The following is a 15226-nucleotide window of genomic DNA, read 5'->3' as shown; positions in this document are numbered from 1 at the left end:
CAAACAGAGAGGCACCAATCGCTAATGCTTTGTGGCAGAAATTAATTTGAAATACTTACACAAGAAGCCTTTATGAATTGTACCACTTTTCACCTACAAAATTCAAATTGACCCTTTTTGGGATTATATGAAAACTGACATTTACTCTCAACCTCGCCCACTTGCAGCTTCAAGAGTTTTAAATTCAACTTCAGCAAAAATGCAATCAGAATAGTTGAACAGGTTCAGAACTGCAAAACCAGGTGCTCAGTTCACAAAGTCTTTTGATGGCACGCTTTGTTTTCTCTATCACTTTGCAGCAGACACCTGACATGCATTTTCAATTTTTTTTCCTTAAAGGTTCCTTTTAAAAACAGTCATATCTTGTTAAAAATTGGTCTGTTGAGAACACAATTTTTTTTTTTTTTGTGTGAAGATTTTCTCTCGGTCTCTCTGCTAAGAACATACAGGACCTAGGTGCACATAGGGTCTTGTTCCAAATTCACAGAACAAAATTGCAATTAGTTCTGAGTCACGTGATACACTGTAATGGTAGAATGTGACTTCCAGATAATTAACTGAGATGTAGTTAACACAAGCCCCTACATCTCCTAGATGAACCCAAATTTTCAAGAAAGATTCATCTGTTTTGCAAGCTTAAACTTCATTGTCTAACCAACTTAAACTAATTCCAAACATAAGTAATGCATGACCAGAACGCAAACTGCAAGGCTCAGAAATATCACCAATCAGTTTTAGCAATATTACTTCTTGATTTAGGCAGAAAATACAAAAACATTTATTTGAACCACCAGAAAATCTGAAAGCCGTAGGAGTTGATCAATTATACTTCCTGAAGTTCAGACAGGCAAACCTGAGGAATTGCACCACAGGTTCTGAGGAAACTCCTGAAACAAAATTGATAAATTTTTCCAATAAACAAACCAATCTATCTTAATCATAAGAGTAAGTGTGGTGAATTTCATGCTGATAGCATAGAATGATTCATTTAATGCTTCATATTTAAAAAGCAGCTGCCATAGCAGAAATGTATCTTCACTAAGCATGGATACAAAATCATCTCGAAGAGGAAATAAAATAACATCAACGGCAAATAAAGGCTAGTAAAATTCTATAGAGTTTTGTTTGGGTTTTTTTTTTTTTTTTTTTTTTTAAATTTAGTAGCTAGATAAGCTGTACTTTTATGGCATGAGGATTAAAAGCAAGACCTTCCCGGGCACATTTTCATGAAGTCCCGGGTAGTGCAGGAGGCTGCAGCTGCTCTGAGAGCTGGTGGCATTTGCCAGAGCCTCAGCTGTGTGTGGGTGGCAGGTGAGCCCCAGCAGCAGCAAGGGCAGCACGTGGCAGCTCAAGGAGAGAACTGCAGGAGGAAAGCAACGACCCTGGCCAAAGAAATCCAGCCCTCCTCTGTCTGCCTAAATGTTGCAAAATGCTGGATAAGCCAGGGCAAGTGGCACTTTTTACTAAGCAATTCTGTGCTGAGGTTCCCAGACCTCAGCAGCAGCAGCAGCCAGAGCAAGCACTCTGCACTCTCAAGTGCACTTCCCTGGAGAACAGCACCTTCAGCCCATTTGGGCTCCAATTCTAGATCCTGAGACAGCTCTGTGTAACAGAGGTGCACTTATCCTGTGCAGAGCCCTCGCTGGTTCTGAGGCTGCTCAGAAGAACTGAAAAGCCACAGCACGGAAGCAGCCACTCTGCTGCCATTTACCACCCCCAGCTGCCAGCACAGCCTACTCCCCCAAGCAGCCAGTGCTTCTTCAACTCTTTTAAGCCAAATAAAGCAGCTTAGCCTAAGGAAAAAAAAAAAATACTCAGAATAAAGGAGCAATGCCTAGGTGCAGCCCTGGGGACAGGAAAAGACGAGTAGCAATCTGGCAGGAGTGCAGCAGCAAATGCTTGGGCAGGCTGCACTCAGCTCTGCTTCTGGTTCAGCCACAGCAAGTGGAGATGTGTGACCACAACCTCCTGACATGAACCAAGCTGAGAAATACCCCATAAACATGGAGGGTTGGCTCTTAATATCTTTTCTCAGCCAGGAAGTGTTCATTCCTCTGCTCTGCTCCCCACAGTTTGATGTAGCTGTAAATTATATTCACCTTTGGCTGCTCCTACCCTTGCCTCTCTGCGTTCTTCTTTCTGGACTCACCTGGGTAAGAGCAGGACCTAGCTGTGCCTGGGAGAAAGAAACAAAGAACTACAAAAAGCTCACATCTCTACAAAAACCCATTTCTGCTCTGTAATATCCATGTGTTTGAAGATTACCATGAAAGTCAGAAAGTTATTTCATTTTCAAACTGAGAAACTATTACTACGTCTATCTGTATTTTATTATCAGCCTCGTTGATAATCAGAAGGATACAGTTATGGTGAGCTAGAACATTAATCATATCTGATGTGTAGATTTAGAATCTGGACTTTCAGAGCACACAGATGCTCTGAGTGCTTGAATACATCAAGGGACTCATGATTAGGAGCTACCCCAGACCAAGACAAGCTGACTATCAGAGCTTCCCTCAGAGAGCTCTAGAGGGCACACAGCATTCAGATTCTGCACAGAACAGTTTTCAAAACTGCTTTTGGTTTCCTGGAGTTCACAGGTATAGGCTCTGCACCATTAAAACTTTTGAGAAAATATTAAAAGAATTTTTCTGTGGTCATACAAGGTAAAGTATATCCCTTCTACGTGCTAAAGCTTTCTAAAGTATACAAAGATATAAAAGCTACACATAGCAAGCTGTGACTGCTGCAGGAGACAACAAAAAGATTAGAGTGTTAACTCTCCTTTGTATACTTTGAGTTAGTTGCAAAATTTCCCTTTTTTTCAAAAATTAAGATGCTTAAAATAGAAGCAGAAGGTACAGATGCAATGAAGGAAGCTGGCCTCCCAGCACAAGTTTTAGCAGCTTGCAGGGAAAAAAAAAAAAAAAAAAAAAAAAAAAAAAAAAAAAAAAAAAAAAAGTGTCCAACCTTCCTCACAATTTCCATGTCTTATCTGAAAAGCCATATCCTCCAAGAATAAAAAATTAGGCATGTTCCCTTTGGTTTTCACGTTTTCATATCCTTGCAGAACTTCACCGTGCACTCCATTAAAGGTGCTTTCATTTCTCCCATGTGTTCAACTTGCTGCCTTTAAAATGGTTTCCACTTCTTGCCCCATGGTACATCTTGGCACCACTTCTGTTTCTAGGCTCCACTGGTCTATCTATTTCTAATTATTTGCATTACTTATAGTAGTATAGTGCTCTACACAATGATTGTCTGCTTTTTTATAAATAGTTGTGTGTTTTTGACAGCAATTCCATTTTAAAGCTGAGAGCCAGAACATACTTTGGGTTGAACAGCATAGATTAAAGGCTGAGAAATACAAGTTTCTCAAATAAGCAGATACAAGCTCCCTCAGAGTCCCAGTTTTGCATCTCTTGGCTTTCCCTGTTTCTCACTGGTATTATTCCCTACTCATAGCAGTTACACCACAACAATGGACATACCAAGGTATTTATTACCATGTCCCAAGGTATTTATTGCACAATATTAATACCAAAGCCATGTAATTCTATTTTAAATATTAATTTCAAGGCTGGTGTGAAGGGGTCATTCTCTTGTGGTGGTGAAAGCACAAATACACACCATAAACAATTGTGAAAAAAGGCTTTAAGCCAGGATTTACAGCCAGACGCCAACACCATGGAGTCATATTTTGATGGGAAATGAATTCCAGAGTTTAATGGCAAAACATGTGCTTCATCCCCTTGGGTGGGCATTTGGGATGCAGGATTCTTGCTTGGCTAAGCCTATGGAGTAAATACACAGAAAGAAATTCCTGCATTTGAATTTTGGAGAATGAACTAATCAGATAAATTAATAATGTGGCAAATTTCAAGAGAAATTGTTTCAGCTAATATTTCCCCTACTTACGATAATAGACTTCAATTCAGAAAAGAGGCCTGTAGAATAAGGGGGAGAATCAGACTGAATTACAGAATATTTAATCGAACTTGTACTAGTAATAGACTTAGTTTAGAAATAAAAATAGGGATATAATTCTGTAAAATGGCAGTTTATCTGTAGAACGAGCCTATTCTCTTATGTTCCATGTAGTTTTGCAGGATTTTTGCTCCCTTTTAATTCCATTTTGTATGGGATTTTTATATTGAAATCTTCTCTAGATAAGACTAAATAATAGCAAAAGAATTTCCAGTCCAATAAGCAATAGGAAGAAGAAAATTTTGCCAAGAAGACAAAAATACTCGTTATAGAAAAAAAATTTGCAGCCCCATAAGCTTTTGGAAGTTTAGCAGACTGAGCTGACAGGGAATAGTTAAAAAGTGGTGCAGCTCCCTAAGGACCAGTGGTGCTATTCCAGTACTCAACACTCCACTCAAAGTTTAGGCTTGGGAATTTGAGCCAGCACTTTTGAAATTAAGCTCCACTCATTCCATGTTCCACCTCACATGTACCACCATAAAAAATAGTTTATTGGGCATAAAGCATACTGTGCTGGGACAAACACAAAAAGAACACCTGCATTTGATGATTATGAGTAGATACTTTAAAAGAGAGTTTAGGGGGGGGAAAAAAACCTAAAGGCAACACATGATTTCAGATTGTTTCTATCTGAATATTTTAACCTGAGTTTCACAACCAAAAACGTATCCAGTATTTCAAGAGCATAGCTGGAAAGCCAGCCAAGCATCAGCTGAGATCTACCTGGTAGAACTGTGCTGTCTTCAGAGTGAGATGTCCCACAGGTCAGTGTGGGATTAGGGATCATCTCACCCCAGTGCCAAGAAGAGAGCTCCATAAGGTGTATGATAGGGGTTAAAACATGCACTGTGACCATAGCAGAGAAACCACTTAAAACTTTCCCTCAAATCTGATGTAGCCAAAACATCTGCCTCTCACCCCATAAACGTCCCTACACTTCTGTTCCCTTTACGACAAAGAATGGGCCTTTTAAGGCACATTTAATAGCCAGCAGCTGTTGGGCTGTCAAATGCCACATCTGGAGAAGCTGTGTGCTGTTAATGTGAGCAGAAACAATTATTCCCTAATACTTTTGCTTAATTTTAAGAATTATACAGATGACAACAAAAGGGAGGCATGTTCTTAATGGAAACACATCTGGTTTCCTCTAAAAACAAGAAAGAAAAAAAAAAAAGGGGGGGTAGTGCCCAGTGATTAAGTGAAGCTGCACCTAAAATCCATCCCAGTTCAGTGAAGGACAGCTACTGATATACAGGCACTCAGTGTTTGGCTATTCCTCTCAGGAAATTTCTAACATGCAAGAAGACCATGGCTGTTGGTTTGCATTAAATGATGTTATTCATGACAGGGTGCTGTTCCCTCTATGCCTGGATATTCCTGTCCCTTGGGAATTTTCCGTGCTGTGCCTCACTCCTGTACTCTATACAGCTTGTACATCAGGAAAAAGAGCATCATCCCCCTTCCACTTGGATCTCCTATTTAATTATACTACCAAGACATCGGCTGTCTTCCTGATGGACGGCATTTGAGCTGCATTCATACCTCAGGAAACCCAATTAAATTATTTCCATCAACTTCCTCAGGCTTCAAACGAGCTGTGAGTGAGCTGCAGACAACTGTCTCCCTGGAGAGGCAGCAAGTGGGACACTGTCACCCAGACTCATCCCCTAGGCCTCACGTAGCTGCGTGTGGATCACCAGTGGAAAGGGAATTGATTTTTGCCATGGAAATCAATCAACTGGGAAGCTTGGCCAAGCAGAGCCACCAAGCAGCACGTGCTGTATGAGCAGATGAATTCCCCCACTGAAAGGCACACATGCAGAAAGCTGTGGGGAGGTGGCAGGAAGGTGTTGAAAGAACTGAATGCTAGAAGGATATGAAGGGAGGCAAATCTAGATGTTCCCAAGTGCTCACTCTTTTTCTGTGGAGATCAATGCTTAGAAAAGCTTGTGCCCCTTTCAGGGCACTTCCCTGGCCTCCCTACGTGCCTTTTTGGAGTGGTGTCCCTCCCACGGCCCCTTCTGGACTGGCTGCTTCCCCTGCAGATTCAGCTGGAGCCCCACGAGTCTGTTCATGTCCTACATGTGCGTGTTCCCCTAGAAAGTTGTGACTCTGATGCAGTGCAATGGCACAGAGCTGGCATTTTTAACAGGTACTTGACACCACTACTCTCTTTTCCAATCGGGCATCACCACAAGCAAACCCATCCTGCCTCCTACTTCAGCCTGGGCCAGGATAGGGATGCTTCACCTATGCCTTGCTGAGCTGGGCTCACAAGCTGGGCTGAACCTCTGGAGGAAAACAAGCCCATGATTCATTTGAGTACATGTCTTCCACACAGAGCTGAACTATTTGCAGTCATCTGCTAAAAGCACCAGCAGGACAGGCAGATGAAAACCATTTGGAAATGCAGCCAGGAAATGTAACCTACAGTAGCTGACAGGGGACAACCAGCCCTTTAAGTCACGTCAGTTCCCTGCCTGTGGTGGCTGCCAGGCAGCCTCAGCTGAAAGGGAGAGGGCACTCACTGCATTATATTTAATATTCTCAGTATTAAGTATTATTACCTTGTGAAACTGCAGGTGCCCAAAACATTTTTAACAAAGGAGTTTTTCCATGTAACATCAACACAGTACCTTTCCATCTCAATACACTGATGGGGGCACAGTTCCATGCAATCCTCTGCATCTTTCTTCTTCACTTTGAGCTTTTCACAGTGAATCTATTAGGAACAGGAAAGAAAAAAAATCAACACTCTAAGAAGAAAAAGTTAAATATCCAATTACAATGAGAACAGATAACAGCACTCTGTATTTCTATTTTATTCTCCAAAAACTACAAATGGTTGACAAGCAAGCCAGGAATCTACTTCCTCCTCCCTAGCACCATCCTCTCTTAAGTCCACCACTGTGTCAAGGACAGTTCTGCAAGGGCAGGAGCAACAACAATCTCTGGCTGCAGTGACAAAAATCTACCCAAGGAACAAAGCTGCCAGCAGTCACAGGAACACTGGAAAGGTTGCAAGAAGGGCTTTTATTCATCATCCTAAAAGAATAAATTATTTCTCATACTCTAGAATTCAAGCATGCCCTCACATTGTCCAAAAAACTCCTATGCTTCATGGAAGTGCCCAGTAAATCTACTGCTCCACAATTAAGAGAATTTGAGTCATGACTGAACTAAATCACTGGGAGAGAAGAGAAAAGGAGTCACATGTAAGTTATTGAGCAGAATTGTGTTGTTCGAGCTCTTTACAACCTACTAACCAGCTTCCCTCTGGTCAGGCAAGTTACTCTCCAGCACTGCATTTCCAAAGAGAAGGGAGACAAAATCCCAAACCAAGCTCCCAGAGAAAAGGTCTGCTACAGGGTAACAGTAGCAGTCCACATTAAGATAATCCCTTGAAACTGGAGGTTTTGAATTAAAACGCTGCGCATGAAAAAAGCAAGCACCCCCTCTCCATCTCAAGTGGGAGAAGATATTGTATGAGTGAGCCAACATCAACTCATCCAGAGGAATCATTCTGCTCCTGTGCTGCAGGCTCATGACAACCCTGGCTATGTTTCCTCAGACACCTCTAGCTCATCAGAAAAAGAGCCCAGAAGCCTTATTCTTCTCTTTAGAGCAAACAATATAATCATGTTAGTTGCTAGAATTGAAAAATTACAGTTTTCATAAGACCTATATTAAGGACAGCAAGGTAACCACTGAAATGAAGTGGGGAGCCATCCAGAGCTAAACCTGCCATTTATAAGCAAGTAAGTTTCCAATTACAAGTCACTCTCTTCATTGGTAACATCAGCTTCATGTGAAACCACAGCTGAACATTTTATAAAAACCATGCTGCTTCATCTGTGTGCAGGGCAGAAATTTGAAATGAAAGGTTGCCAGCAGAAGATCTGAGGTGTTTGGCATCCCTCCCCCTTCTTAATTCCAATTCCTGCAGGCACTTCACACATTCTATATGCATCTGGTAATCACTAATTACAAGGATCCTATTTAGAAAAAAAAAAGTCAATTCAGTTTCATGTGAAACTTGATTCCATCTTGTCTGAGTTTTATGAGTGTCTGTTTAATCATAATACAATCACACTGAAGTATGGAAAGCTGCATTTGATTGATTTCAATGGGAGCAGCAGACACTGGGGACTACTGAGGATTAAGCCTTAGTTTGAGTCCCTGAACTTGGCCTGCATGTGTCTAACTTAAAAACATCAAATTCGAAAAACATTCATCTGGAATGAACACTCTACTGCCACTGAAAAAAACAAAAAAACAACAAAAAACCCAACCAAACAAACAAAAGCAAAATTACTAAAAGAAATCAGAAGGAAAACAACCCCCAAAACTGAGCCAGAACACCACAGAATTCTAGCTGTTACTCCAGTTCTAATTTGTCCCACTGAGCTTTGACATTTCACCAGTTTCAGATGTATTTGCCAAGCTGGGCACAATATTGCAGCCCACATTAAAGGAATGCAGGTCAAATGTTACTGCAAATATGACACCCATGTTGGTAACACTCATGGAAGAAGCAAGCAAAAAAAAAAAAAAGATTTTTCCTTCTGAAAAACTAGAAACAAAAAAAGCAGTGGTGAATGAACAGAAACCCTATTTATTTAGTTATCAGATTTGTTCTTTACTGGTTCAGCAGTGTGAGCCAGATTTGGGGGCCCTGCTGAGGAGCCCTCTGGGGGTGCAATGAGGGTGATCCTGGTTTTCCGTGTCCCTGCTCTGCCGAGCCAGGGAAACACAGAAAAAATAGCTAAAAACTGACAAATCCCACATCCCTGCATGGAGCAGCTGCACACCCAGGCAGCATAAACATGCATTTCTTCAGAAGCCCTGCTGCTCATGCTGCTGGGGTGGGGGACATTGTGTAGGTCTCCTGACTCTTAGTCATATGCAGATTTTGCAGCTAAAATCCAAATCTCCATTTGAGAACCTGAACGAAAGAGATGCGACCCAATCCTTGTGCCCCGTGCAAATGTTTGTTATTAGAACAACCAGAAGTTTTTACAACCATAATATGCAGTGTAACTCTGTAGGTTTTTATTAGATCTGGCAGACTGAAGCCAAAATGGATAAAATTCAGCTCCTTCAAAGAATTAAGGCTCTGTAAAAGAGGGGGTTGTAATGGTCATGTAAAAGATTGCTCAGAATTACAAATTTTCTGCTTTCTGTCAAGGCTTTTAACAACAGGAACACCCTGAAGTAAAACAGCATCAGTTCTGCTCACAGATTTATGGGGTTTTGCAATAATTAGAAATGTTTGTTAAAAAGTGTGCAGAATTTCCTTGGTGCTCACCCCCCAGATTTATCATGGCTCCAAGCCCTAAAATATTTCCTAGATACACCCAGAATAAGTCAAAAAGGCACCTTTTTGCTTGAGTATTAATTTGCACTAAAAACTAATTTCCCACATGGAAAAAACACATTTGGAAAAAAAAAAAATTACATTCTTCAAGAAAGACAATGAGACTCACTAACTCTAATGAAATCTTCACTGTAGAATTAATTACAGCCAGAGAGGCACTCATCACACTGGTGTTTCAAAATATTTTCCACAATGCTTTTCACAAACATTCTTATTGTAAATGTTAAATCCTGCACTGCTCTTGCCCCATTCTCTTTCTTTCCCCAGGTCTAGTTCTAGCTTAAGAGCATCTGATGTTTCCAAACCCTTGCTCATTGTACCCAAACTTGCTCAGTAATCCACTTATATTTCATTTGTACCAAACCAATATTTTGTGGGAATGCAAAGTAAAATGAATGCCAAAGATGAGCCAGAATAAAAATGCAGAAAAGGGGAAAGGAGTTGTTTGGTTTGATTTTCCTAACTAGATGAACTCGATAGCTCAATTTTACAGATCACCATCATCACCAGACATTGTCCCAGTAGAGAAAGCAGAAAAGAAGCAATACGCCCAATAAACTGAAGTACATGCTAAGAAAATTAATACAAGGAATAAACCCACTCTTAAGTTACCTTTCCAGTAATATACATTTTTCTGTTGCAAAACCTGCAGGGCCTGTCACAGCCAGGCTGAGTAAACTTACCTCATTTAAGCATTACCCACATTGCAAAATAGCTCCAAAACCAAGTGGAACAAACACCATCACCAATGCTGTTGATAAACAAGCCAGCATGTTTCATATTATTTTTGTGTGGCTGTCATGTAGGAGGAGTGGGAGGGAGAAATGCATTATTACAGTAAATGTGATCAAAATGGAAGAACAACCAGAGAAATAAAAGAACATTTGATGCAAGAGAGCCTAAACAGCACTCACTGAAACTAATCTAAAACAAGAATAAAGCCTTCAAGACTTTTTTGGCATGAAGAAACCAAGCATAGAACATTTCTGCCATCAGCCCCTACCTAGACATTCCCAGGTTTGGTTCTCAGAGTAGCACCTGAACCAGCCATTACAGTGCATATCTGTCTGCCCTTTGCTGAAAATGCAGCTTCATGCACACAAATGCTGCCTAGAAAAAGCCACAAACACAGCAAGATCTGCCAGTTGTCTCCTCCCCCCGTTATTTCCTGATAAAGTGCTGAAGACTTCAATATAAGGCAGTTTCTAACCAAAATTTTAAATCTGAAGCTTGATTTTAGCCAAAAATAAAGAGTAGATAGTTTCCTCAGTTCTGTCTTGCCTAATTTAATTTGGACAAAATGAAACTGGTACCTGACGCCCTGTATGATGAAGGAAGATTTAACGCTGTACACCTTAAGCTGATCCCAATATTAAGTAGAATTCTCCTTGATTAAGCTAACAGATTCTGAGCAGCAATCCCCACAAAGAACTTAATTCCCAAATTCCCTCCCATGGAGCTGTGACAGCCACAGCTTGGTAAAAAGTGTGGGCTATGCTCCCCCATACTGGGTGTGTGAAAAGGCTCCTCTTGACATATGCAAAAATTTGTGTCAGTGCAAAACACTGCTTTAAACTACAGGACCTTACCCAAAATCAATACAACACTTGTTTCTTGAACTGAAACAGAGAAAAAAATAATTTACAGGCATATTTCTCCCTTAGCCAATCAGCAAATTTCTAAACATCTTTGGACTGAAAATCTCAAGAAGATGTAAAACTCAGAGGGCGATTCCTCAGTGAATACAAATCCCTTCTTCAAGCAGAAATCTGTTGCACAAATGTCACCAAAAAGCCACCAAAATCGTGCTCAGCCTCGGGTGATACACACTTTACATTTGGGCTTAGCCTGTCAGCCACTCCACACAGGCACCTGCACAAGTGACTTTAAAGCACACAGACTCGTTTGAAAGGCCACAAAACATGAGCTCGGTGCCAAAAATAATTTGACCACAATTCCAACATGCAAAAGAGTCACATAAGAAGTGACCAGAGGAAGTTGCATCTTACCAAGCTATCAAAGTCTCACACAGCCTACCTCAAAACACCCTCAGTACTTCTCCTGTTAAAAAAGAGACTCCTCATTTTTAATACATTTAGGAAAAATCTTCTCTTCATGGCAAATGTTCAGTTCAGCTAAAGTGTGTACAATTTGTGTACAGAGTTCTGGGTGCAAAGTCCATGATGAGCACATTGTACACGATTTCTGTGGAAGTGAATTGCTAATAGAACACAAACTAATTTAAAAAAACCAATCAAATACGTTGATAAAATAAAGCTTTCAATAATTAAAATATTTTCGATGCTATTTTCTCATTATCTGTGTCCAAGTTTTATTTGGAGGTGGACAAGATGGGAAGGAAGTACTTAGTTATTTGTTAAATGTCAACTGTAAATTATGCAGTTAAAAAAAAAAAAAAAACACAACAACTTCTTTATTATTATTCACTGCCAAAGCCTGGATAAGAAGCTTTCTGAAAGATAAAATACAGAAGCAAAAAGGAAAAGTGCTGCAGGATAAAAGCAAGATGAATAACTATGATAGTCATTGATAGTGCCCAAAATATGAGGTTTTTGCTGAACAATTTTTAATAGAGTTGTCACTGCAGGGAAACTGATGTCATGACAGGAAAGGACAAAACTTTCTCATATAATCCAAACCAAGAGATAAAAGTTAGGATGTATCAAATCCATGACTTTGGAATCAAATCTCTGCAGCATAAGGCAGTAGAATATTAAAAAAATAACAGAAAGGAGATTGCTCTAAGTACAGGAGCCACGTGGCTGCAAAAAAAGGCACAGGCAGCCCTATATATTAAAAAAAAAAAAAAAAAGGCAAATTTAGCAGCAAGAAGAAAAGAAGGGTTGATTTAGAAGAGGAATGCAGCTCTGTTCTATGTAAGATTCATGCCCTCCAAAAAAGCTTCAAAATCCCAGGACCAAAAAAACAAAACAAAACCAACTAAGAAGAGCCCACAGAAAGGTAGGAAAAATCCAACCAGCCAGTAACAAAAAAATCACTGGCATTGCTTGGCTGGTAGGAACACCAGTCCTAAACAACTCACAAGCATAGGTTGCTTTCCACACATTCCAGCACTCCCACACTTTTGGATATGTGGTATGCTGCTGCCAGAAATTTGGACTCTGCCGGCAGCACATCATGATGTCTTGAGGATCCGGAACCAAGCCAAGGGAAGATGAAAACTTTTGGTTCATTTTGGGAGTTCCTACAGCTGCCCCAGCACAAACAGCAGTGTGGCCTCTGGCAGCAAACAACACCGGCCATGGAAAAAGGAGGTTGTAATACTGCAGCTCCAAGTATTCCTTACTCAAGGTTAGGATGCATCAAAACTTCTGGTGTGCAGCTTTAATGCCAATTTACAGCCACAAGTCAAGCAAAATATCACCTAGCTCATTCTCAAATGCTATGTGGATTATAGAAAATAATTCGTAGTAGATGTCCTAATAATAGAGCTACCTAAGGGAATCTTGTGACTTCTCCAGGCAGAGTTAGTAGCTCAGAGAACATCCAAACTCCACAGAACAGAAGAAACTTGCCAAGTCCTCAGCAGAAACCTTATCCAAAAATGGGGATTTGGGTCAAACCCAGTACACGTGTGCCGAATCTTTGCATCACTAAATTTACCCCAAAATAACTGCTTCATATAGTCAGTAATATATATGGCAATATATCCTTTACTATTGCTGTACTCTGCATTGTCCAAATTTATTCAGGAAAAGTAAATAAAAGAACATTCCTATGGTGATTCTATATAAGCAGTAGGAAGAAATTAAAAAGCCACTTAGGAAAAACAAACTTGAAAATACCAGGTTTTGGATTTGAGGTCTTTTTGGTAGATGAGAAGGGAAAAGAGGCACATGACTTTACTCTGAGGCTAGGAAGAGACCCACCAGCAGAACTTTCCAAAGAATGCAGATGTTACTCACCATATTTAGGGAAGGTGCCCTTCTCTGTACTGGCAGGCTAGGACATCCCAGTCTCAAATAAAGGCTCTCTGAATCAAATGAGAACTAAGTGGTTTGGAGGCAAATGTGTATCTGTGTATATATATCTCAAGGTTTAACCTACACCCCAGGCTTAAGGGAAACCCCTTTCCTAAAGTCATTCTACCATTGAGAGCACACTCATGTCTCTCAAACAAACACAGCCCACACAGACCTACTTGAAAGCACTGCTTGTAAGAGACCACAGAGGATTCCCTCTCATTCTTCAGATGAGCACGGAACAGTGACACGACGCTTCGCCCACGCACCAGCAAGAGCTGCTCTGTGGGAAAAGTGGTGGTCTGGCATGGTGGAAAAGCTGCATCAACTCCAATTCAATAGAACACAAATATCAATCTAGAAGCAGAATAATTTACTGTAAGGGGCAAATAGGTCAGGGAGCCATTTCTAGGAATGCATTTTAATTAGAATTTATTCTAAAGGTTTCCCTTACAGAACTAGTGCTCAGTTTGACCAACTACAGTCTCCTCATCAGCAGTGACATTCAAGACAAGAAACACCACCCTATCACATCTGATTTCCATTCTCAGGAAGAAGGTTTATAGAGGTGGAGGTTGTAGAAATGCCTCCCCTTCGCCAGACAAGAAATGATGCAGCATTTTCAAGAATCCACTATTCATTTCAGGCTATAGCCCACTGCACACAGGAGTTGATTAATCCATTTTCACAGATGATAAAAACTAACATTATTATGCTGTCACCTAAAAGTGAAAGATTAACCATAGGTAAGCTCAGAAAAACACTCATCTCTAAGTCTGATTGTTGTATCGGTTTCGGTTTTGATGACAACAAAACCTGTGCAGTTCTGCACCGAGGACTAAAAACCCTGCTGAGATTTTTAGGAGACTCCTGTTGTAACACTCGTGATCTAACTGCCCTGAGAGCACTCCCATCCTCCTAGCAGAAATATCTCAGCTGTTCAGGAGAGCAGGGTGGATCATCTTCTGTCAGAGCACTTAGCTCCTCACGTGCACACAGAGAGCAGTCACTTGCAAATTCATGATCAATTCACTGCAGGTTTGTCCAAACCAAACTATTCTGGAAACATTTGCAATTACAACAGAGGAAACAACAGGCCAGGGTCAGGATCAAGATGTGGGAAACCAAAGTCCAATACTTCCTCCTACCTTCCCCTGAAGGGAGTTTAACTGTGTTTGTACTTCCTGGATCGATGTTTTAACTGATGGAGATGCAGGGTGATTTCTCCAGTCTTTTGCAATAATAATGTTCCACTACATATGAAGCATTTACTGTCACTTTCTCAGACAAAATGTTAATGACTTCAGTCTGATGGTTCACACATTTACCAACAAGAGTTCAGATTTACTGGCTGCTTGCTTAAAATAAATTTTGAAAAAAATGCAACAGCATCAACATCTTCCACTTCTCAGAACAGCATCCTATGCACTCAGCTCCACATCAGTCACTTCTTAGTCTGACCTCTTGCTTAATTTTATATAAACATTTATAAAAAAGCTGAACAGCCTCAACAGGGGACATTTGAAACCCAGCAAAAGCTCAGTAGCAAAGTGCTGGAGCAGTGTCTTGGGAAATGAGTGACACACATTCAAATCCAAGCAGCAAAAGAAATCAAAGCCAAGAGGTAATCCTCTAAGGGGAAATGCTTTTCCCAGTGGATGACTGAATAAGAAGGGAATACCATTAAATAATACTCAGCAATGTGTTCACACAGAATGCAGTTAATTGAGCCTTCTCTGTTTTTGGCTTTCACTGCATTCAAGCACAGCTTTCACCTTTGGATGGACCAACACACTTACTTGCAATGGGACTGGAAATAGTTCAGGACGTGGTTGTTATTTTGTCGTCATCTGTCAGC

The 15226-nt window shown here is 40.6% G+C and overlaps 1 protein-coding gene across 1 annotated transcript in view; it reads right to left on the bottom strand.

Annotated features, from left to right (window-relative positions):
• Positions 1 to 9679, bottom strand: part of TNIP3 (TNFAIP3 interacting protein 3) — a 35354-nt gene extending 25675 nt beyond the window's left edge. The window contains exons 1-2 of the mRNA XM_062493676.1: positions 9572 to 9679; positions 6624 to 6709 (exon numbers count right to left, since the gene is read on the bottom strand). Coding sequence (XP_062349660.1) covers positions 6624 to 6709; positions 9572 to 9679 — 194 coding nt within the window. The remainder of the gene's footprint in view (positions 1 to 6623; positions 6710 to 9571) is intronic.
• Positions 9680 to 15226: the final 5547 nt, after the last annotated feature.

This window comes from Cinclus cinclus, chromosome 5 (assembly GCF_963662255.1).
Source record: "Cinclus cinclus chromosome 5, bCinCin1.1, whole genome shotgun sequence".
NCBI lineage: Eukaryota > Metazoa > Chordata > Aves > Passeriformes > Cinclidae > Cinclus > Cinclus cinclus.
The sequence above is the reverse complement of the archived record's forward strand: the minus strand, read 5'-3'. Positions and strand labels throughout refer to the sequence as shown.